Source organism: Nycticebus coucang, chromosome 16 (genome assembly GCF_027406575.1).
Source record: "Nycticebus coucang isolate mNycCou1 chromosome 16, mNycCou1.pri, whole genome shotgun sequence".
NCBI classification, from domain to species: domain Eukaryota; kingdom Metazoa; phylum Chordata; class Mammalia; order Primates; family Lorisidae; genus Nycticebus; species Nycticebus coucang.
In genome coordinates, this window is record NC_069795.1 from 16,428,702 (window position 1) to 16,454,058 (window position 25,357).

General features: G+C 35.9%; 1 protein-coding gene across 1 annotated transcript in view; it reads left to right on the plus strand.

Moving 5' to 3' along the window:
* LTN1 (listerin E3 ubiquitin protein ligase 1) overlaps positions 1-25,357 on the plus strand; it is a 72,377-nt gene that overhangs the window by 40,458 nt on the left and 6,562 nt on the right. Inside the window, exons 17-25 of the mRNA XM_053564932.1 lie at positions 1,971-2,130; positions 3,170-3,274; positions 14,423-14,565; positions 16,305-16,440; positions 16,655-16,799; positions 17,664-17,877; positions 18,732-18,969; positions 19,536-19,610; positions 22,192-22,378. Coding sequence (XP_053420907.1) covers positions 1,971-2,130; positions 3,170-3,274; positions 14,423-14,565; positions 16,305-16,440; positions 16,655-16,799; positions 17,664-17,877; positions 18,732-18,969; positions 19,536-19,610; positions 22,192-22,378 — 1,403 coding nt within the window. The remainder of the gene's footprint in view (positions 1-1,970; positions 2,131-3,169; positions 3,275-14,422; positions 14,566-16,304; positions 16,441-16,654; positions 16,800-17,663; positions 17,878-18,731; positions 18,970-19,535; positions 19,611-22,191; positions 22,379-25,357) is intronic.

A 25,357-nucleotide genomic window follows, 5' to 3' on the forward strand; every position in this document is an offset into this window, starting at 1 on the left:
TTTTGCCTGTACTGTAATCTAAACCTTTAATTCAGGAATTTTTCATCTCCCTATTAACTATTTTAGTGATGAGAAACTTAAGGTTACTTAAGTGATAAATGTTAAAATGCAAATTGTATGGAAACATACGGAAATCTTACTATAATCTTATTAATTGTAGAGCATAATTTGGTATGAGGTTACTTACTCAAGCTGGCATGACATCATGTAAGTAGATACGGTGGCACATACCCTAAAGAAAATGAGTGCAGTTTTGCTGTTTTATCAAGGATTCTTGATTTTTGAAAATTGATACAAAATAATTTTATATATTTATAAGAAATATGTGATATTTTGATGTATTCATACAATTTGTAATGGTAAATCAGGGTAATTGGGATGTTTATTACCTGAAACATTTATCATTTCTTTGTGTTGGGAACATTTCAGATCTTCTAGCTATTTTGAAATATACAATAAATTATTGTTAACCATGGTCATCCTACTGTTCCATTGAACCCTAGGTCTTGTATCTTCTACTTAACTATACTTTTATACCTATTAATCATTAACCAACTTCTCTTTATTTCTCCCTCCCTTCTACCTTTCTCAGTCTCTGGTAATCTGGTAACCACGAATCTACTCTTCATGAGATCAACTTTTGTGGGTTTTTTTTTTTTTTTTGAGACAGAGTCTAACTTTTGCCCTCAGTAGAGTGCTGTAGCATCATAGCTCACAGCACTCTCAAACTCTTGGGCTCAAGCAATTGTCTTGCTTCAGCCTCCTGAGTAGCTGGGACTACAGGTGCCCGCCACAATGCCTGGCTGTGTTTTAGAGACAGGGGTCTTGCTCTTGCTCAGGTTGATCTCAAACCAGTGAAGTCAGGCAGTCCACCCGCCTTGGCCTCCCAAAGTGCTATGAGGAGCACTTTTTTAGGTCTCGTGTATGTGTGAGAATGTGTTATGTGTCTTTCTGTACCCAGCTTATTTCACTTAACTTAATGACCTATAGTTTTATCCATGTATTGCAAGTGACAGGATTTCATTCTTTTTTATGGCTGAAAAATATTCTGCATATGTGTACATACCACTTCTTCATTCATCTGCTGAAGAACACTTAGGTTAATTCCATATTTCTTGGCTATTGTGAATAGAGTTGTAGTAAAAATGAGAGTGCAAGTATCCCTTTGATATACTGTTTTCCTTTCCTTTGGATAAATACCCATTGGATTACTGGATCATCTCAGGTCTTACTGGGTTTGTTTGGTGTTTTGTGATTTTTTTTTTTTACATACGTGTTTCTCTTCTAAACACGTATGTATTCACTCATTCCATACAGCACCTGTGTGGAAGTAGTGCTATTGTATCTTACAGATGAGGGAAATGAGAACAGAAAAGTTATTTAACTATTTATTTAACAAGATCACCTGGCTTATAGGTATGATTTTTTTTTTTTAATTTCAGATTAATGTGACTACAAATGTTTAGGTTACCATGTTTTCATTTCTAAGGTAAAGTTAAAGTTGTAGTTGAGCCCTTCACCCAAGGGGTGTGCTGAACACCCTCACATTGTGCACATTAGGTGAGTTTTTTTGGTTACAATACACCAGTGCAAATCTTAGTATTTTTTATATATATACATCTTCTTATCATGTGGCAAGCAGTAGGAAAATTCTTTAAGTATCCCCCTAGTAACTTAGGTTCTTGTCACATTTTTAACTAATGAGAAAAAGAACCAAGTAAGATTTGGAAGAGGTGTGGTATTTTATATCAAATGTTTTCCTTTTTTTCGTTTCTACCAAGTTTCTACAGACAAGTGTTTTCCTTTTTCATTATCCTTGAACTTCTTAAAGCAGATTGGAAAATCAGTTCCTAGATGTTTGAGATGGGAGTGGGCTTAACAGTGTGAGAAAATGGGACAAAAAAGTGAAAATAATTGAAGGGTTTGTTGACAAAGTTCATTTGATAATTTGGTGCCATCCATTCTATTAGTTGCAGAGCTACTGTATTCACTGCAGTGGTGTGAAGAATTAGACAATCCTCCTATTTTTCTAACTGGATTTTGTGAAATGCTTCAAAAAATGAATATTACATATGATAACTTACGTGTACTTGGTAATACTTCTGGCCTTTTGCAGCTGTTATTTAACAGGTAATGATCCCTTTTAAGAATACCTTTGAATTTCCATTTTTTAACTGAATATTTTACTTGTTTATGGCTTTGCCTTCTGTTAAGATATAAACCTACTTTATGCTAATGTATTGGTCAGAGAGATGATCTAATATAATCCCTATTCTTTTTTTTTTTTTTTTTTTTTTTGCAGTTTTTGGCCGGGGCTGGGTTTGAACCCGCCACCTCCAATATATGGGGCCGGTGCCCTACTCCTTTGAGCCATAGGCGCCGCCCATTGATCCCTATTCTTAATAATAAATGCTTTTAGATATTAAATACTTCATTTAATCTTCTGGTGAGATATTTAGACTCTGCCTTTTTTATTAAATCCATGAGTACATTTAGGGAGATGACAATAAAAGAAATTAGAACCCTATAGAAGTTGTTGAATTTATCTCTGTGACCCATCCTCTCAAGTTTAACTTTTATCTTTCCTGTTGTTATACGTATGTCTTGATTTTATAATCACAATACACTTTCCCCTAGATGAGGAAGGTGGTATGAAAACAGAATCCTCAGAGTTTATAGCAGTTAGATGTTTAGCTTATTGAAGTGACTGTGTTGAACTCCTTCCTCTATAATTTGTCACTTGTCTATAGCATTTCAGCATGCTTCCTCTCCAATCCTACTACACTTACTTGATACTCAATTTTTGTCTGTGAATATCAGTACCTCCTTGGTTCTTCAACTTAAGATAGCCTGGGTGTCTTCTGGGAGATGTTTCTTCTAAGCTACAGCCTCTGATCTTCAAGCTAAGGTCATCTCCCCCATTGGGACAGGAGGGCCTCTGTGGTTACCTTGAGGTGAGAGCGCAGTACTAGTTGTGAAGGGAGTAGTGAAAGCCTAAACCCCAATCCTTTGGTCAATTAATGGCAGTTGCTTGGTGCAATGTCCTGGGTGAATTAATGCCCTCCCAAGTGATCTATTTAATTCTGTAAAAGGAATATAGGTAGCCAGTTTTTTAAAATTTCATTAAGAACACTTCTAAATGAAATGTAATTTTTTTTTCCTTTTTCAGATCCAGAGAACATGGCACACTTTGGTCTCTTATTATTGCTAAGTTGATTATTTCCCGAAGCATTTCATCTGATGAAGTAAAACCACATTATAGGAGAAAAGAAAGGTGTTCTTATTTAAAATATTTTTAATTTGTAATGTATTGTCATTGGTCACCTTGGCAATGCCTAAGTGATGCATAATGTCTAATGAATCAGGACCAGAAAGCTTAGGAAATGAGGAAATGTAATTAATAGAAATTAGAATTAAGACTAAAATTATTTTAGGTTAAGAATGTACTTATTTTTACTAAGCATTTTTAACGATATAACCTCTTGTGGAATTTTATACAGTACTTATTTTAACTAATGGTATTGTATAAACTTATTCTCTTTTCCTCAGAAATCTTTTTTTCCCTCCCTAACACCCTTCCATCACTTTGCTATATCAAAGTGGTAGAGAAAGTTACTTACTCCTCTCTTCTTAAATTTTAAGAATCATCCTATTGAAATATAGTCTAGAAATGTAGTAAATATATTCTTAAGACAAGTAGATTGTGGGTTTGGGCTTAATAGTGAAGCTCAGCATCCAAATTGATGCTTAGCTGAGACTTACCAAAAGCATTTTGAATTTACTAACTTACCAAGGAGAATTCTGAAACGATAAAAGTATGTCCTATGATAGTAGAATTTTAAATTAATTTTGGCTTTTTAAAATCTTATTTAAAAAAATTAAAATCCTTTTTAGTTTGAAGTAACTGTGAAACCACATGAACATGTAAGAAATAATACAAAGAATAGCCTTCAAGTATAGAACCATTTCATTAGAAGGATCTCTCATGTTAGTTAGCCGACTGTATCCTCAGTCACTTACCTTCCTACCATTCTCCTCATCCCTAGCAACTACTAATCTGTTCTCCATCTCTATAATTATGTTATTTAAGAATATTATATAAGTGGAATCGTACAGTATATAACTTTTTAATATTAGTTTTTTATTTGGCATAATTTTTTCTAAAATATTATTCTAAAATACGGAATTAGCTAAGGAACTGTTAGAACTCATTACTTAGGAGATGAATATATATTTGACGTTAAAAAATCAATACTTTTCTTATTTACTTATAAATTTAAAAAATGGCATGGGGGAAGAAAGATTCCATCCACAATGACAACAAAAAACTATAACTACCTAAGAATAAGTTTAACTAAAATTATAATTATAAAACTTTAATAAAGATCACAAAAGGTAGGAAAAAATAGTTATATCAACCTATAATGTCAGTACAGACTTAATCAAAATTTCAGCAACAATTTTTTTTTTTTTTTTATTGTTGGGAATTCATTGAGGGTACAATAAGCCAGGTTACACTGATTGCATTTGTTACGTGACGTCCTTCTTGCAAACCTATCTTGGCCCCAAAAAGTGTGGCATGCACCAAGGCCCCACGCCCCTCCTTCCTTCCCTCTCTCTGCTCTTCCTTTCCCCACCCCGCCCTCCTTTCTCTCTATGCTCTCCCCTTCCCTCACCTTCACCGTGACCTTAATTGTCATTAATTGTCCTCATATCAAAATTGAGTACATAGGATTCATGCTTCTCCATTCTTGTGATGCTTTACTAAGAATAATGTCTTCCACTTCCATCCAGGTTAATATGAAGGATGTAAAGTCTCTATTTTTTTTAATAGCTGAATAGTATTCCATGGTATACATATACCACAGCTTGTTAATCCATTCCTGGGTTGGTGGGCATTTAGGCTGTTTCCACATTTTGGTGATTGTAAATTAAGCTGCAATAAACAGTCCAGTACAAGTGTCCTTATGATAAAAGGATTTCTTTCCTTCTGGGTAGATGCCCAGTAATGGGATTGCAGGATCAAATGGGAGGTCTAGCTTGAGTGCTTTGAGGTTTCTCCATACTTCCTTCCAGAAAGATTGTACTAGTTTGCAGTCCCACCAGCAGTGTAAAAGTGTTCCCTTCTCTCCACATCCACGCCAGCATCGGCAGTTTTGAGATTTTGTGATGTGGGCCATTCTCGCCGGGGTTAGATGGTATCTCAGGGTTGTTTTGATTTGCATTTCTCTAATAGATAGAGATGATGAACATTTTTTCATATGTTTGTTAGCCATTCGTCTGTCTTCTTTAGAGAAGGTTCTATTCATGTCTCTTGCCCATTGATATATGAGATTTTTGGCTTTTTTCATGTGGATTAATTTGAGTTCTCTATACATCCTAGTTATAAAGCTTTTGTCTGATTCAGAATACTGAAATATCCTTTCCCATTGTGTAGGTTGTCTCTTTGCTTTGGTTGTTGTCTCCTTAGATGTACAGAAGCTTTTCAGTTTAATGAAGTCCCATTTGTTTATTTTTGTTGTTGTTACAATTGCCATAGCAGTCTTCTTCATGAAGTCTTTCCCCAGGTCAATATCTTCCAGTGTTTTTCCTATGCTTTCTATAAGGATTTTTATTGTTTCATGCCTTAAATTTAAGTCTTTTATCCATCTTGAATCAATTTTTGTGAGTGGGGAAAGGTGTAGGTCCAGTTTCAGTCTTTTACATATGGATATCCAGTTCTCCCAACACCATTTATTGAATAGGGAGTCTTTCCCCCAAGGTATGTTCCTGTTTGGTTTATTGAAGATGAGGTGGCTGTAAGATGTTAGTTTCATTTCCTGGTTTTCTGTTTGATTCCAAGTGTCTATGTCTCTATTTTTGTGCTAGTACCATGCTGTCTTGACAACTACGGCTTTGTAGTACAGCCTAAAATCTGGTGTGGTGATGCCCCCAGCTTTATTTTTATTACTGAGAACTGCCTTAGCTATACCAGGTTTTTTCTGGTTCCATACAAAATGCAGAATCATTTTCTCCAAATCTTGAAAGTACGATGTTGGTATTTTAATAGGAATGGCATTGAATAGGTAGATTGCTTTGGGAAGTATAGACATTTTAACAATGTTGATTCTTCCCGTCCATGAGCATGGTATGTTCTTCCATTTGTTAATATCCTCTGCTATTTCCTTTCTGAGGATTTCATAGTTTTCTTTATAGAGGTCCTTCACCTCCTTCGTTAGGTATATTCCTAGGTATTTCATTTTCTTTGAAACTATGGTGAAGGGAGTTGTGTCCTTAATTAGCTTCTCTTCTTGACTGTTATTGGCATATACAAAGGCTGCTGACTTGTGGACATTGATTTTATATCCTGAAACATTACTGTATTTTTTGATGACTTCTAGGAGTCTTGTGGTTGAGTCTTTGGGATTCTCTAAGTATAAGATCATGTCGTCAGCAAAAAGGTAGAGTTTGACCTCTTCTGCTCCCATTTGGATTCCCTTTATTTCCTTGTCTTGCCTAATTGTATTAGCTAGAACTTCTAGCACTATGTTGAATAGTAAAGGTGACAGAGGACAACCTTGTCTGGTTCCAGTTCTAAGAGGAAAAGCTTTCAGTTTTACTCCATTCAGTAAAATATTAGCTGTGGGTTTGTCATAGATAGCTTCAATCAGTTTTAGAAATGTGCCACCTATGCCTATAATCTTCAGTATTCTAATTAGAAAAGGATGCTGGATATTATCAAATGCTTTTTCTTCATCTATTGAGAGGATCATATGATCTTTATTTTTGCTTCTGTTAATACGGTGGATAATGTTTATGGACGTGCGTATGTTAAACCAGCCATGCATCCCTGGGATGAAGCCTCCTTGATCATGATGTATGACTTTTTTGATGATAAGCTGTAATCTGTTGGCTAGGATTTTGCTGAGAATTTTTGCATCTATTTTCATTAGTGAGATTGGTCTGAAATGCTCCTTTTTGGTTGGGTCTTTTCCTGGTTTTGGTATCAGGGTGATGTTTGCTTCATAGAACGTATTGGGGAAATTTCTTCCTCCTCAATTTTTTGGAATAATTTCTGCAGTACAGGAATAAGCTCTTCCTTGAAGGTTTGATAGAATTCTGGTGTGAAGCCATCTGGACCAGGGCATTTTTTGGTTGGAAGATTTTTTATTGTTTCTTTGATCTCAGTGCTTGAAATTGGTCTGTTCAGGAGCTCTATTTCTTCCTGGGTAAGTCTAGGGAGAGGGTGTGATTCCAAATATTGATCCTTTTTTTTCACATTGTCAAATTTCTGGGCATAGAGTTTCTGGGCATAGTATTCAGAGATGATCTCTAGTATGTCTGTGGGATCAGTTGTTATTTTCCCTTTATCATTTTTGATTGAGGTACTAGAGATTTTACTTTTCTATGTCTTGTTAGTCTGGCCAATGGTTTATCTATTTTATTTATTTTTTCAAAAAACCAACTCCTTGTTTCATTAATTTTCTGAATGATTCTTTTGTTTTCAATTTCTTTGATCTCTGATTTGATTTTGGATATTTCTTTTCTTCTACTGGATTTAGGCTTAGATTGTTCTTCTTTTTCCAATTCCATAAGATGGCTTGTGAGTTTGTTGATGTGCTCTCTCTCTGTTTTTCGAATGTATGCATCTAAAGTGATACATTTTCCTCTTTTGCAATATCCCCAGGTTTTGGTAGCTTGTGTCTTCATTGTTGTTATGCTCAAGGAAGTTAATGATTTCCTGTTTTATTTCTTCCTGCACCCATCTGTTATTCAACAGAAGGTTTTTTAATTTGTGTGGGGTCGAACGTTTTTGTTAGAGTTAAGTTCCACCTTTAGTGCCTTATGGTCTGAGAAGATACAATGTAAAATTTCAGTTCTTTTTATTCTGTTGATATTTGTTTTGTGTCCCAGGATATGATCAATTTTGGAGAATGTTCCATGGGGTGATGAGAAGAATGTATATTCTTTATCTTTGGGATGGAGTGTTCTATATGCGTCTATCAAGCACAGTTGTTCTAGGGTCTCATTTATATCTCTTATATCTTTGTTTAATTTCTTTTTTTTTTTTGATCTTTTTTTTTTTGGTAGAGACAGAGTCTCACTTTATTGCCCTCGGTAGAGTGCCGTGGCCTCACACAGCTCACAACAACCTCCAACTCCTGGGCTTAAGCGATTCTCTTGCCTCAGCCTCCCAAGTAGCTGGGACTACAGGTGCCTGCCACAACGCCCAGCTATTTTTTGGTTGCACTTTGGCCGGGGCCTGGTTTGAACCCATCACCCTCGGTATATGGGGCCGGCGCCTTACCGACTGAGCCATAGGCGCCGCCCTCTTTGTTTAATTTCTGTTGAGTATCTGTCCAGCTCTGTAAGAGGAGTGTTAAAGTCCCCTGTTATGATGGTATTATCAGATATCATATTGCTCAGACTGAGTAAGGTCTGTTTCAAGAATCTGGGAGCATTTAAATTGGGTGCATAAATATTTAGAATTGAAACATCTTCTTGTTGTATTTTTCCCTTGACCAATATAAAGTGACCATCTTTGTCTTTTTTGACTTTAGTTGCTTTAAATCCACATGTATCTGAAAATAAGATCACAACTCCTCTTTTCTTCTGAATGCCATTTGGCTGAAAAATTGTCTTCCAACCCTTGAGTCAGAGTTTTAATTTGTCTTTTGAAGCCAGGTGTGTTTTCTGCAGACAGCAAATGGATGGCTTGTGTTTTTTAATCCAGTCAGCCAATCTATGTCTCTTTAGTGGGGAATTCAAGCCATTAACAGTTATTGAGATAATTGATAAGTGTGGTAGTGTTCTATTCATCTTGTTTTGTGAGAGTCCAATGCTTAATTTTATCTTTTGCGTCCGTGTGGAAGTTAGGTTCTGTCCTTTAATTTCTGAATTTTTACTTTGCTGCTGATCCATTGTGATGGTCAGTGTGTAGGACAGGTTGAAGTATTTCCTGTAGAGATGGTCTTGTTGTGGCAAATTTCCTCGATGTTTGTATATCCATAAATGGTTTGATTTCTCCGTCAATTTTAAAGCTTAGCTTAGCAGGATATAGAATTCTGGGCTGGAAATTGTTCTGTTTAAGTAGATTAAAGGTAGATGACTATTGTCTTCTTGCTTGGAAAGTTTCATTAGAGAAGTCCGCAGTCACTCTGATGGATTTGCCCCTATAGGTTAACTGGCACTTACTCCTGGCAGCTTGCAGAATCTTTTCTTTTGTCTTGACTTTGGACAGGTTCATCACAATGTGTCTTGGAGAAGCTCGGTTAGAGTTGAATCGACCTCGGGTCCGATATCCCTGAAAGCAGTGTGTCAGAATCTTTGGTGATATTTGGGAAATTTTCATTTATAATATTCTCTAGTATGGCTTCCATTCCTCTGGGGCATTCTTCTTCCCCTTCTGGAATTCCTATAACTTGTATGTTGAAATGCTTCATAAAATCCCGTATTCTGACAGTGAACATTCTGCTTTCTCTCTCTTCTTCTTCTGCCTCTTTAACTATCTGAGTTATCTCAAGAACTTTGTCCTCTACCTCTGAAATTCTTTCTTCTGCATGGTCTAACCTGTTGCTGATACTTTCTGTTGCATCTTTAAGTTCCCTAATTGACTGCTTCAGTTCCTTCAGCTCTGCTATATCCTTTCTATATTCTTCATATCATTCATCTCTTATTTGATTCTGTTTTTGGATTTTTTTTTGGTTATTTTCCACTTTATTAGCAGTTTCCTTCATTGTTTCCATCATTTCCTACATTGTTTTCATCATGTGTATTCTAAATTCCCTTTCTGTCATTCCTAACATTTCTTTATAGGTGGAATCCTCAGCAGTAGCTACCTCATGATCCCTTGGAGGGGTTGCTCTTGACTAGTTCTTCATGTTGCCTGGAGTTTTCTGCTGATTCTTCCTCATGAGTGATTTCTTTTAACTGTTTCCTTGCCCTAATTTTCCTTTCACTTCCTCTTGCTCTTTAAGGTCCCGTGCCAGTGGACTAAGGTTTCGATGAGTCCTTTTGGTACATGACCAGAAGGATGAGAAGGTTGAAGAGCAAGAAGGGATAAAAGAAAGGAAACAAAGAAAGAAAAGAAAATAGAGAAAGGAGAGGGGGTGGTTAAAAGGGAATATTGACAAAAGGAAGAGAGGCACAGAAAGAGGGAGACAGAGCAATATAGGTGAACAGTAGGGTACTTTGACACAACCTTAAAAAAACCTTAACCTCTGTAGGTACCCGGTTGGGTGGTTCCCTTGAGGTCAGCAACTCTTTGCTAACCTGATCGGTCACAGTACCCCACCTCCACCAAGTAGAGGGGAAAGACAAAAATGCTATAAATCAAACCAAGCAAACAGAAAACTTGACGGGATAAAATTGGGTGAAAAACCAAATAATATGTGTAGAAACACTAGCGAAAATGATGTTCTAATTATTGAAAAAGGCTGCAATGGGAAATTGTATTTAAACTAGAAAAATGGAGAAAGAAAAGAAAGAAAAGAAAAGAAAAAATCTGTAATGAAAAGGTTGAAATTAAAAAACAAAACAACAACAAAATAAAAAATAAACCAAAAATTAACAAAAACAAAGCAGTATATATATCTTGTTGAATATTGTCTGGGAACAGGTGGTCTGGGCAACAGAGGTATGAGATGTTAATCACAATGCTGATACAACTGGAGCCCTTGGCTGATTTCTTAAACCCCGCAGGGTGGAAACCCTAAATCTCTCTTCAGCCCTCTTAAAAGGCACTTTAAACTTCTAAACTTGGCTAAGCAGAAGCTTTCCCAGGAAAGTGCTTGTCGCCGGGATCACTGCTGAAGTGGCTATCCTCTTACCCAGTGCCAAAACTGATCTCACCCTGCCCCTGAGGATTAAGGCTGTAAGGTGGCTAAGTCCCCACCTTTAGGCTGCTCAGTCACTGGATTACGAGCTCCCGCCCAATCCTTGCTCTGCGACCCTGAGGGCGGAGCTTTCTGGGGCAGTTCTCTCACAATGCTCCCTGCGGCCCACAGCCGAACACTATTAGCTCCGTCCGGGTCAGCGGCTCAGTCTGGAGCCCTATACAATGCCCAAAGTTCTCTGCACTCCTGCTCAAGCTCTCCCCAAGGCAGTTCAACTGAATGCCAAGTCTAAAAACAACAAAACAGTTCAAAACAGCAGTGAGGCCTTTCCAGTTTACAGTCTCGCTGCTGCTGTACTTACTGCTGCTGGGGGGATTAGACCGGTTGAACACACAACCACTTGCAAGTTTTCCACTTTTTTTGTTCTCCTCTTGGGGTCCAGAAGTCTCTTGCTGACTCCCTGTATCCTCAAAGGGATGATTATAGGCAGATCCCACCAGCCAGAGATGCTTGGAGCCTTATCTCCCCAGACTTACCGTGCCCAGTTGCAGGGAAGCTGTTACTTGGCCGCCATCTTGCTCTCATTCCTCAGCAACAATTTTTTAAAAACTTGGTAAACTGTCTTAATGAAGTATATACATTTGAAGGGCAAATGCTTAAGAATAGCTAGGAAATTGTTGAAAGGAAAAAGTGAAAGGGATTAACCTTACCAAATGTAAAATATACTATTAAAGTATCATGATTAAGCAATATAAAATTGGACAGCATAAGGCAAATCAGTGGCTATAGAGTCCAAAACCCCAGACATATTAGTGGCTCTAGAGTTTAGAAACTAATCCACACAAATGTGAATTTAGTTTTTGATGTATGTGGCATTTCAAATCATTGAAGTGAGACAATAATAAACAATAACAGGAGAATTGGACAAGTGTTTGGAAAAAAATAAAATGATCCCCCCTCCTTTACAGTATACATAAAAAGTTATATATTTTATTTTGTAAAAATGAAAACTTCTTGCAATTGAAGTGCCCATCAGTGGGATGAATGAATGAAAGTGTGGTATATACATCAATGAAATATTATTTACCCTTTAAAAGGAAGGAAATTCTAACACATGCTACCACGTGGATGAGTCTTGATGACATTATAAGCAAATAAACCCCAGACCTATACTCTATGATTCCTCTTACGTGAGCTACCTAGAATAGTCCAATTCACACAGACAAAAAGTAGCATAGTGGTTGCCCAGGGCTGGGTGAAGAGAGAAATGGAGAATTCTTTAATACATTATAGTTTTAGTTTTGCAAAATGGAAAAATTTCTTGAGCAGCGGTTCTCAACCTGTAGGTCATGACCCCTTTGTAACAATGAAAATACATCCTGCATATCAAATATTTATATTACGGTTTATAACAGTAGCAAAATTACAGTTTTGAAGTAGCAGTGAAAATAATTTTATGGTTGGGGGTCACCAAAACATGAAGAACTATATTAAAGGGTCGCGGCATTAGGAAGGTTGAGAACCACTGTTCTAGAGAATTTTCTGCACATTTTGCACAACAATGTGAATGACCTTAACACTGTTAAACCTTATACATTTAAAAATGGTTAATATGGGCTGGGCGTGGTGTCTCTCACCTGTAATCGTAGCACTGTGGGAGGCCAAGGAGGGTGGATTGCCTAAGCTCACAGGTTTGAGACCAGCTTGGGCAAGAGTGAGACCCCATCTCTAAAAATAGTTGAGCATTGTGCCAGGTAGGTGCCTGTAGTCCCAACTACTTGGGAGGCTGAGGCAAGAGGATTGCTTGAGCCCAAGAGTCTGAGGTTGCTATGAGCTGTGACACCATGGCACTCTCTACCAAGGTCAACAAAGTGAGACTCTATCTCAAAAACAAAATAAACAAGAAAACAGTAAAAATGGTTAATATATAAATACAGATTTTCACCTGAGGCTAGGAGTTTGAGACCAGCCATGGCAACATAAGCAAGATCACATCTCTACCAAATATAAAAAAATTAGCTTAGTGCAGTAGCACACACCTATGGTCCTAGCTACTTGGTAGCCTAGGCAGGAAGATCACTTGAGCTTCAAGGCTACAGTGAGGTGTGATCATGCTATTACACTCCACCTGGGTGACAGAGTTAAGACCCTCTCTCAAAAAATTAAATAAATGAATAAATTTTATGTTATATGTATTTTACTATAATTAAAAAAATTTTTAAATTCCTTTGAAAAATGAAAACTTCCAGTGACAAAAATGTAATAAAGATTATAGAACAAATGACAAAATAGAAGGATATATTTGCAAGTTAACAAAAATTTCTGTAATAATGTAATCCTTTAAATCAGTAAAGATGTCTAAATTAAAAATTGTAGCTGGGTGCAGTGACTCATGTCTAATCTTAGCATTTTGGGAGGCCAAAAGTGGGTAGACCGCTTGAGCTCAGGAGTTTGAGACCAGCCTGAGCAAGAGTGAGACCCCTTCTGTAAAAAACTAGCCAGGTATTGTGGTGGACACCTATAGACCCAGCAGCTCGGGAGGCTGAAGCAAGAGGATCAATTGAACCCAAGAATTTGAGGTTGCTGTGAGCTATGCAGTCCTAGCACTATATAGAGGGTGACAAAGTGAGACACTGTTTCAATAAATAAATAAGGACTTGAGCAGCTAATTCATAGATGAATTGTTCAAAGGTAATACACTAATGAAATGTAGAAAATGAAAGGATTCGTCTTTTTAGTCATGGCAGAAGTACAAATTAAAAGCAGCACATTTTATTTACCATATTAGCAGAAATTAAAAAGATACATTAAGTTTGTAGCAAAATAGTCACACTTGTGCATTTTTGATGAAAGTGTAAGTTGATTACACTTTTTTGGAAAGCCATTTGAGATTGCTATAACATAATACATTCAGATCCTTTGATCCTTCAGTTCTGCTTCTAGGAATCTAGTCTAAAGAGATTTTTGTGCATGTGCAGAATAATATTTGCTAAAGGGCATTTATTGAGACATAATTTCTAAGAGCAAAAATTTTGGGGGAAAAATAACTAAACGTCCGCTAGTAGGAAAATAGCTAAACAATGATATACCATAGTAGGGAGTGTTTTATAGACTTTGCTTTTGTTATGTAGCTTTAAACAGAATACCTTCTATGTATATGTTTTGACAGGACAATCTATAACGTGTATAAGTAGAAATATTAGGATAATATGTTTAGTGTAATCCCTTTTCTGTGAATAAAAGCTACTATATATGTATATGTTCAAAGAAAGGGCACATAAGTGGTACTGTTTAAATTAAGTCAATTGACACTTAGACTGTAATCTCATATTGCTAGTATAATTTTCAAAAATCATACATGGGGGAAGGTATATATGCTCATTTAAAAAATTATAAATATGCAGAAAAGAGAAACAAGCAGCAAAGAAACATCCACAATTTTATCAAGTCAGTATTTGTCAATCTCTTATCTTAGTTTCTTTTATTTTTGTGTATAATTGTTTATATGGTAGAATTATTAGACTTTTTGAATAGTCTAAGAGGAATATTATGAAATAAGTGAATATTGAGAATAAATGTAATTTTACTTTTTATTTTCTTTTAAACAGTTTTTTCCCATTAACTAAAGGCAATTTGCATACCATTCAAAGTCTGTGTCCATTTTTGTCAAAAGAAGAAAAGAAAGAATTTAGCGCCCCATGTGTACCTGCTCTTTTGGGCTGGACTAAGAAAGACCTTTGCAGTACTAATGGTTAGTTGCTTGATCATATTTCACTAATTTAATTATTGCTTGAGATGAATGAAGTGTTTCTTAATGTATAACATCAAATCTAGCAGAGATAAATTATAGCTGATTTGTTCCAGTTTATATGGATGAGTGTCATTAAACAGTGACTATTACCATTTGGGTGTATAGAAATGGTACAGCTTTAAGGGAAGATTTATACCTACAAATAACCTTCAAAGTGTCCACCCTTTTTTCTTTTCTGCTGCACATTGGAAGAATGAGTTGTCTTGGGCCACACAGTAAATACTCAAACACTAACGAAAGTTGATGAGCAAAAGGTCTGTGCATACTTTTTGTAACATGTGGGTCACTGTGAAAGTTTGAGACACAATCAACAGTGCGCTTTCTGATGCATTTGTGCAAGTTTCAACTTGCTTGGCTGATTGTTCTTGCTGGGAGGGGCTCATTTGTTTCCATCCACATGAATTTTACATTTCTTGATTTTTATGTATCTCAAAATGACCTATGTATCCACCACCACAGGTAAACAAAACAGTTCTCAAATAATCTGCATGCGGCCACCCCTGCATCATTTTTTTTTTTTTTTTTTTTGAGACAGTCTCTCACTCTGGCATCCTGAATAGAGTGCTGTGGCATCATAGCTCACAGCAACCTCAGGCTGTTGGGCTCAAGCACCTCAGTTTTTTTTCCCTATTTTTAGTAGAGACAGGGGTCTCGAACTCCTAAGCTTAAGCTATCCACCCACCTTGGCCTCCCAGGGTGCTAGGATTACAGGCGTGAGCCACTGCACCCAGCCTCCATCTGTAGTTTTTAAAGCATTGCCTCATTTCTTTCTTTCTAAAAAGGCAAAGGAGGGACTAGCTTTTATTGTATTTGAATCTGTTTTGAGGGCTCTGCACTTTATTCCTTTGCTATTAATAATAAACACTGAGTACTAGCTACGTGGCAGTTCCCATTTTAGAGAAGACAGACATAAATATATATCAAGCGGTCACTGATGTAAAAAACAAGATGTACTATGTGTCTAGTTGCAGAAAGGAGCTTCCCCTCTGCTTTTAGATGGCAATGACGATTTCACAAATATTTCAGATGGATGTTGAAGAACAAATAGTGTTCCATATAGACATAGTTAGGGAAGGACATTCCTGTTGCACAAAAATGTACACGGGTGTACACTGTGTACACATGGATGGAAAGTAGAACATACTGTTCACCAATTCATATATTCACTCAGTAAGCATGTACTATCTGTGGTTAATTTGTATAGCGTCTCCAGTCTTTAGAATCCCTACCATTTCTCAAAATCTATCCTCTGGTGCATATTAAGAACCTCAGTCCCCAACCTTCTAACCTTAAATGCCAGCCAGTTGGAACTATCCATGTATTGACTTATATACTCTCTGACTATGAGGTTTTTTTTGTTTTTATTTGAGAGGTGAGTGTGCTGACTATGTCTTATACAAAAGAGACCAAACCAAAAAACAGTATAGGTTAGTTTAAATCACAACATCATTCCCTTACTGACTCCCAGATTCCCTATTCTGTGCTAGGTGCTGGGTATGGAGACAGGGCCTCTGGGCTGTGGAGCTTACAAGCTCATTTCTTTACTCTTTCATATAAGCCATTTTTATAGTTCTCAACCTAGGCACAGCTGGAGAAGTTTTCAACTACCTAAAGTAGACTTTCTGTTTTGTAGCAGTAATGCAATTTAAAAAGTGTCTTCATTTTGAATTTTTCTTTAGGAGGTTTTGGACATCTTGCCATTTTCAATTCTTGTCTGCAAACAAAAAGCATAGATGATGGAGAGCTATTACATGGTATAATAAAAATTATAATGTCCTGGAAGAAAGAACATGAAGATATTTTTCTTTTCAGTTGGTAGGTGATATGCTTTACTATGCTTTCTCCCTATTTACAATGCATATGCAGATCATATATTTTATAGTCACAGCATTATAGAGTAATAATGGTAGACATTTAAGGCAGTCAATTTATAGGTATATAAAACTTAAAATAGAATACCTTCTAATGGAGTGTCACTATAATTCTTTAATACTTTTTTGTTGTTATTTTGATTTTGTCTTTATCACAGTAATCTGTCAGAAGCAAGTCCCGAGGTTTTGGGTATAAATATAGAAATAATCCGTTTCCTGTGCCTATTTCTGAAATATTGCTCATCTCCTTTGGCAGAGAGTGAATGGGACTTCATCATGTGCTCCATGTTGGCTTGGTTGGAGGTAAATTAACTTGCTATGTAATCACCTTTTTTGGGTCTTTTACATACCTTTGTATCAGAACTATTTACTAATCTTATTCTTCGAGAAGTGATTCTACTCTGCTCCTCTGTGAACATTTAAAATACTTGAGGAGATTTTGTACCTGCTGGAAGTTTAATAACTCTCAGTATCCTTCAGTGACCAAATTCCTAACTACTATTAAACTTTTCTCTCCATTGCCATATTACAATATTTGCAGCACAACTCTCAGGGTTTTTTTTTATCTTTTCATGACAAGTTTCTGGTCTTTTTTGGTTTTAATTATTTCTAAAATGTACTGTGTCCATATTGTCAGAGTAATGCATTAAAGATTAGCACATTCAGAGGGAACTAGTCTAATTTTTATGACCCAAAGCAAAACAGAGATATAATACTTTTGGGTTCTAAGGCAGCAAGTCAATTGGGGTGAAATTGGTCTGAATCTCTGCTTTGCCAGCAATTAGCTGTTATAACTTACGATTTTAAACTTGAACTATTCGAATGTTAGTTTTCTTATTTTAAATTGATACCACACAACTTGTAGAGCTACTAAGAAGATTAGGAATGTGTATTTAATGTATTTGACTTGGTAAATGGTAGGAGATATTTTCTTGCATAGTTTAGAAATAAAGACATTTCAGAATAAATTGCTCATTAATGATTCTAATTCATAGTATTTCATTTTTAGTAAAAGTTATTTTGATGTAAAATATACATTTTTCCTGAGATTATACACTTAAACTGCTTTTTATTTTAAAATTTAAAGAAAGAGGAACCTCTCTTTATTGCCTTTATTTATAGTATTCTGATAGAAATCTGTTTATTTCATTTTTATTATTTCTTCAGACAGCAAGTGAGAATCAGGCATTATATCCTCTTCCACTCGTGCAATTGTTTGCCTGTGTCAGCTGTGATTTGGCCTGTGACCTCAGTGCTTATTTTGATTCCACAACTCAGGATACTGCTGGCAAGCTTCCTGTAAATCTAATCAGTGAATGGAAAGAATTTTTTTCTCAAGGCATCCACAGTTTGCTTTTACCTATTTTGGTGACTGTTACAGGCAAGTGAAAAAGAGAATATTAATGAGATTTATTGGAAATGACATATTGAAAAATTCAAAACAAAGTCTTTGGATGTTTAAATCAAATACTCCTAAATAGTAAAAGAAAAGAGCCAGAAGAGAAAGCTTAGCTTTTGTTTTATAAATAAGAATTGAAAAATGGCCAAGTAATACAATGATCATTGCGAATTAAAACAGTAATTCACATAACATGAATAGATTACATAATATAACCTTTCCATTGAACATTTGCTTTCTTTTTTAAGAATGAGATAAAAGTCATTAGAACAGTTAAGATTAACTGAAATCTACATATTCAATTCTTTTTTTTTTTATTGTTGGGGATTCATTGAGGGTACAATAAGCCAGGTTACACTGATTGCAATTGTTAGGTAGAGTCCCTCTTGCAATCATGTCTTGTCCCCATAAAGTGTGACACACACCAAGGCCCCACCCCCCTCCCTCCGTCCCTCTTTCTGCTTCCCCCCCCATAACCTTAATTGTCATTAATTGTCCTCATATCAAAATTGAGTACATAGGATTCATGCTTCTCCATTCTTGTGATGCTTTACTAAGAATAATGTCTTCCACTTCCATCCAGGTTAATACGAAGGATGTAAAATCTCCATTTTTTTTAATAGCTGAATAGTATTCCATGGTATACATATACCACAGCTTGTTAATCCATTCCTGGGTTGGTTACATATTCAATTCTTATTTCTAGTTAGGAATGCTATGATGTTTGTCTAGTTTTTATTTCACTTTCTTATATTTGATTGCATATAGATCAGTTGAGCCATATTACAACTGACTTTCTTTTGGGATATGGATGTTCTTTTTCTTTTTCTCATCAGGAGAAAACAAAGACATATCTGAAACATCCTTTCAGAATGCAATGCTGAAGCCCATGTGTGAAACATTAAAATATATATCAAAAGATCAGCTTTTGAGTCACAAACTTCCTGTAAGATTGGTTGCTGACCAAAAAACAAACTTGCCAGAATATCTCCAGACTTTGCTAAATACATTGGCCCCATTACTCCTCTTCAGAGCTAGACCTGTGCAAATTGCTGTTTATCATATGTTATACAAGTAAGCATTTTTCTAATTGAATCAGTGTTATTAGTGGTCTAAAAAGTAGAATGTATATTTAGTTTTTACATTTATTTATTTGAGACAGTCTCACTTTGTTGCCCTTGGTAGAGTGCCAAAGTATCATAGTTCACAGAAACCTCACACTCTTGGGCTCAAGTGATCCTCTTGACTCAGTTTTTCATTTATAGTAGAGATGGAGCCTTATTCTTGCTGAGGCTGGTCTCTGAATTTCTGAGCTCAAGCCATCTACCCATCTCGGCCTCCCAGAGTATTAGGGTTACAGGTTTGAGCCACTGTGCCCATCTAATTTTTTTGATTCTTAAAAAATGTCAAATTTAAAAAAGTAATAGGAAATGTTGATTATTTATTTCAGAACAGGGACACAAGGTTGTTTGATCTTTTAGATTATTGTTCTCCATTCACATTTATATTTAGATAGTCTTGGCCACAGACAGTTATGTCAGAGAAAGAAAACTCATTAAATTAGTCTTTCTGCTCTTGAACATTATTTAACAGTGGGCCATTTAAAATAAAGTATTTAAAAATAATGTTCTAATTTCCAGATTGATGCCTGAGTTACCACAATATGATCAGGATAATCTAAAGTCCTATGGAGATGAAGAAGAAGAACCAGCCTTGTAAGGGTTTTTCTTTTTCTTTTTTTTTTAATAATTTGTTTTACTAAATTCTCATAATTCACCTCACTTAGAATGTCTTTAGAAGACTAGAGCAACATAGAAGCTCTAAATTTAAGGTACACGTATATTCATTCTACACAGTGACCCTTTTAAACATATTTCTAAAACATAAATAAAATCTAGAGTTCACCCAAAAGATTGTTTCTCTGTCTTGTTTCTAAATCACATTTTTAGTTTGTTATTATTTAGTAAAACTGTGTGGACACATGGTAGCTGTGGAAAGAGTCTATCAGTTCAAATATTCACTGAGCACCCACTTGGTGCAAAGTATTAATTAAATGCTGGGGGGAATACAACGTTTAGTAAACACATTCTGATAGAGCTTATAATGTAACATACATGATTCTGTCCTGTATGTCAGGTACTAAGAAAAAGGATAGATAGCATGTTTTGGGGCATAATTAATATCCATCAGAAAGTGAAGACTTTGTCTTGAGGAAGAGATACTTAAACTGGACCTTTGACGTTAGGTACCATTTCATCAGGACAGGAAAGGTTACTTAAGTTAAGGAAAGATCATGAATAAAGGTATTCACCGAAGCATGAATATTCAGGATGTGCTCAGGGAATGTGTTGAATAGTTGCCATTTAACATTTTTGTTGTTGTTGCAGTATCTTCCTTCACTAGAATGTAAGCTCCCTGAGGGCAGCAATTTTTACATTTCATTACTTTCCTGAAGAGTTTAGGCATAGGTGGCACATTTCTTAAACTGATTGAAGCTATCTATGACAAACCCACAGCTAATATTTTACTGAATGAAGTTAAACTGGAAGCTTTTCCACTTAGAACTGGAACACGACGAGGTTGTTCCTCTGTCACCATTACTATTCAAAATAGTGCTGGAAGTTCTAGCCAATACAATTAGGCAAGACAAGAAAATAAAGGGCATCCAAATGGGAGCAGAAGAGGTCAAACTCTCCCTCTTTGCTGATGATATGATCTTATACATAGAGAACCCCAAAGACTCAACCACAAGACCCTTGAAGTCAGTAAAAAATACAGTAATGTCTCAGGATATAAAATCAGTGTATGCCAATAATAGCCAAGATGAGAGGCTAAATAAGGACACAATTCCCTTCACCAAAGCCCCAAGGAATTTTTGTCTCTTGTTTCTGCTGACTATGTGCACAGCACTCAGAATATTTCCTGACCTGTAGCAGACTCATGAATAGTGCTCATTTGTTGGATAGTGAAAGAATAGATGACCCAATAGAGTAGGCAGGGTATGGTGGAAGTTGCAACTGGAAGGGTAGTTAAGGAGATGGGGTAAGGTAATGAATGGCCTTAAAAATGACATTTTTAGAGTCAGAGACATTATTTGGTAGGAGATAGGATACCCCCAGCTGATTTCTTTAATAGTATGAAGTATAAATTACAGAAAGAGGCAAGCAGAAGTGGAGGTTATTTTAGAATTAAATAATATGTGGAGGTCAGTGTGGAAAGTGAAGAGATTCCAGAGCTGGTCTTTGTAAGATCTAGTGACCATCAGTAAAGAACAGAGAAGACTTAGTACAGAAGCCTGGAGTAGGCCATACAGGGCTGGGGGAAGAAAGCCACAAGGGAGGAAGGATGACAGAGGTGAAAGGAGAGACCCACGCTGCAGTATCATAAAGAAGAAAGTTCAAAGGAATGTAAATGCTTCTCTTTTTGAGAATTTCATACGTTTAACTGAAAGTATAAGTGAATATAATAGTTCAGTAAAGAAGAAAATTAACATTTTCATGAAGTAATGTGAATGTTAAATTTACTTTGCTGAAAAGACATATACTCTTAGGATGTTTTTAAAAGCATGCAAATTGTTTCCTGTGTTTATCGAAGTCTTCGTCTTCTCTTTGCCCTTTATAGGATGATTGAGGAGTTGGTAGGATTTAAAAGCCCTAATAATTCCCCTGACTAGCTGAGGGATTTTGGATTAAACATGGCTTCTCTGTGTGGGAGCTTTTTTTTGTTCTGTAAAACAGAAAATTGAAATAGATATTTTCTAAAAATGCCTTTCCTTCAACTACTATGAGCTAAGGTCCTTTTTTTTTTTTTTTTCTTTTGAGATAAGAGTCTCACTATTGTCCCAGGCTAAAGTGCCATAGTGTTAGCCTAGCTCACAGCAACTTCAAACTCTTGGACTCAAGCTGTCCTCCTCCCAAGTAGGTAGGACTGTAGCTGTCTGCCACAACATCTGGCTAATATTTCCATTTTTAGCAGAAATGGGGTCTTGCTTTGCTCAGGCTGGTCTCAAACTCCTGAGCTCAAGCGATCCTTGCTCCTCAGCCTTCCAGAGTGCTAGGATTATAGGTACAAGTCACCTCACTTGGCCTAAGGTCCATATTTTTATAGCATATCTTTCAGATTGTTGCCATTTTGTGAAATCAGGAATTAAAATAGGATCTGTACAGGGGAATTAAAAACATGGTTTTTGGAAAATAGAGAAAGGTTTTTCTAAAATGGCTAAAGTTAATAAATGCTGTCAGTTTGTTAAGAGGTAACTTACAGAGAAAACTGTGGTGCTTAATTGTTGATTCTTAGGTCACCACCAGCAGTGCTGATGTCTCTTCTTAGCACTCAAGAGGATTTATTGGAAAATGTTTTGGGGTGTGTTCCTGTTGGACAGATAGTTACTATTAAGCCGCTGAGTGAAGACTTCTATTATGTTCTGGGATACCTCCTCACTTGGAAATTAATACTTACTTTTTTCAAAGCTGCTTCATCTCAGGTAAATAAATATGTGACAGTCTTTGATAGTTCTGTCCTAATATATTCTCTGTTGCTGTTCTAAATACCTTCCTTTTGAAGGAAAGGGGAAATGCCTTGCATTTTAATGTAATCTTACCTGGCTAACTTCAGATATTCTGCCAATGAGTTTACTCCTGTCCCTACTTCTTCATCCCTCCAAGTGCACAGTTTTTGCAAAAGTAGTTAATCTCTGATATGTGGCTAGATTGATTTTCTTCTAGCTGAACTAAGCACCAAGTTCTTGTATTGCAAGAAATAATAGTTATTTAATATGTATTCTCATAGTAATAATTTCAAATGAATTAGATCTTGATTTTTGGGGGGGAAACTTCTGACTGTTATGGAAATTTCAGTTGACACATCACTGCACATTTACTTTATATGAAAGTATAAAGGGTTCAGGGAAAGAGTCCATGAAACATTACCTATCTTTCAAATTCTAAATGGTGAAAGTAGCCTGTCATAATTATTTTGCATGATTTATTATAACAGCCACTAGATGTCACTGTTATCTCATGTTTGGGAAGACAGAGCTCAGGTTTCAGGAGGAAACTGGAAAGTTCTATTCCAGTTTTTATTTCTTTTAGGAAGTTTCCCACCTAAAAATCTCACACTGTGAATCAGCCTAATAAAGTATGTGCTTTCTTTAACAGTTCAATACAAAAAGACTTTTATATCCCTTCTTATTTAATATGTAATTGAATATTCATGACATTTATTCCAATGTGGTTTTTGAGAATTCTTAAATTGTAATTTATGTTGTGGCCCATATCAATAAAATAACTTAGTACAATCAGTACTAATCAGTCTATGCATGTTTGTATTTCTATATCCAAGAGTAATATCAAATCACAGAGGCAGCATTGATATAGTGATCAAATAGATTAGTGAGTCCTGCCACTTATGTTTGTTACTTAAGCTAGTTTTATTTGCTGGTGATGTATTTTAAGGGACAATTGGATGTTTACATTTGTTTCTTAAAATATTATTTATCTCTAGAAAATTGCAGCAGATTGAGGCCTCAGTATATAAGAATAATTTTGTTGTTGTCATTTTATATTAAGAAGTTAAGAAAATAGCCATGTATCACTTTTTCCCCTAAGCCTGATGGGGCAGGTGTGCATAGAATTATACAGCAGCATTTATTTTATTTTGTTTTGTTTTTGAAAATGGAGTTTCACTTTGTCACCCTCAGTAGAGTGCCCTGGCGTCATTGTTCTTGGCAACCTCAAACTCTTGAGCTCAAACGATTCTCTTGCCTCAGCCTCCCAGGTAGCTGGGACTACAGGCACCCACCACAACACTTGGCAATTTTTTTTTTTTTTTTTTAGAGGCTGGGTCTTGTTCTTGCTCAGGCTGGTCTTGAAGTTGTGAGCTCAAGCAATCCACCCATCTCAGACTCCCAGAGTGCTAGGAGTATAGGCGGGAGCCACCACAGCAATTATTATGGAGGCTGAAATGTGAGCTTAACTATGGACAGATAAATCAGAACAACCCAGTAAATAATGCCAATTAGATGAATCCTGAGATTTTTTAAAAAAGAACTTTCATTGGTTCTGTTGAGCTCCTAGCAAATCACATTGAACTGGAAGCAAAGCTATGTGTGTATTTGATATTTTTACTGAGATATTTTATATACCATAAATATAAATTTCCCCACTGAAGAGTATACAGTTTGTTGGTTTTGGTGTACAGCTGTCCTTTGGTATCCATGGGGGATTGCTTCTAGCACCACCTGTGGATACCAAAATCCGCAGATGCTCAAGTCCCTTATATAAACTGACTAGTATTTGCATATAACTTATGTACAATCTTAAACCAATGCTATATTACTCGTAATATCTAATACGATATTAAACAGTTATGCTGTATTTATGCTATTAAACAGTTATGCTGTATTTTTTATTTGTATTATTTTTTCTTGTATTGTTATTTTTTACCACATTTTCCCCCTGAATATTTTCCATCCACGGTTGGTTGAATCCACAGATGTGGAATCTGTGGCCATGGAGGACTAACTGTATTCATAGAGTTGTGCAGCTATTGCCAACTGTCTAATTTTAGAACATTTTTATTTTCTGTATTCCCCTGTGGTACTGACTTACATCTGTTAATAGTCATTTCCCATTTCCTCTCAACCCCACAGCTCCTGGCAACCATTAATCTAGGTTCTGTCTCTAGATTCGCCTCTTATTGATATGGTACATACATGTGACCTTTTGTGTCTGGCTTATGTCACTCAGCAATGAGTTCTGGAGATTTCTCCGTGATATGACACGTATCAGTACTGCCTCTCTTTTTTTTTATGGCTGAATAGTAATAAAATAATATAGTTGGTTTCCCCACCTATATTAGCAATGTTAAGTCGGTACCATTTTATGCATAATACAATGTGTTGATTATCTGTTCATCTCTTTTTCTTTGTTTTTTTTTTTTTTATCTGTTCATCTGTTGTTCTCACATTTGAGCTATTATAAATAAAGCTGTATGAACATTCGTGGATAAGTTTTTGTGTAAGACACATTTTCATTTCTCTTGTGTTGCATACCTGAATGTAGGATTGCCGTCATTTACGTATCTGTTTTAAAGCCCATTGATGTGGCTGATAAATTTTCTAAAAATTCTCTTTTCTCTCCTTTTATTTTGAAAAAAATTCAAACTTACTAGCAAAGAATAATTCAATGAAAAGTTATATGCCCGTCTACATTTAGTAAGTTTTAACCTGTTGCACGTGTTTTCTTTATATTTTTATTTTTTTGCAAATCTACTTAAAAGTAAGTTACAAACATCACAATGCTTTACCAAAATTATTTAAGTGTTTACCTCCTTGAAAACAAGAACGTGTTCCAACATGAGGGTAATATATTGTTACACTCAAAAAATTTGATTTTGATACAATACTATCTTTTGTAAAGTTTGGATTTCCCCAGTTGCTACCGGTAATATACTTTATAGTTTT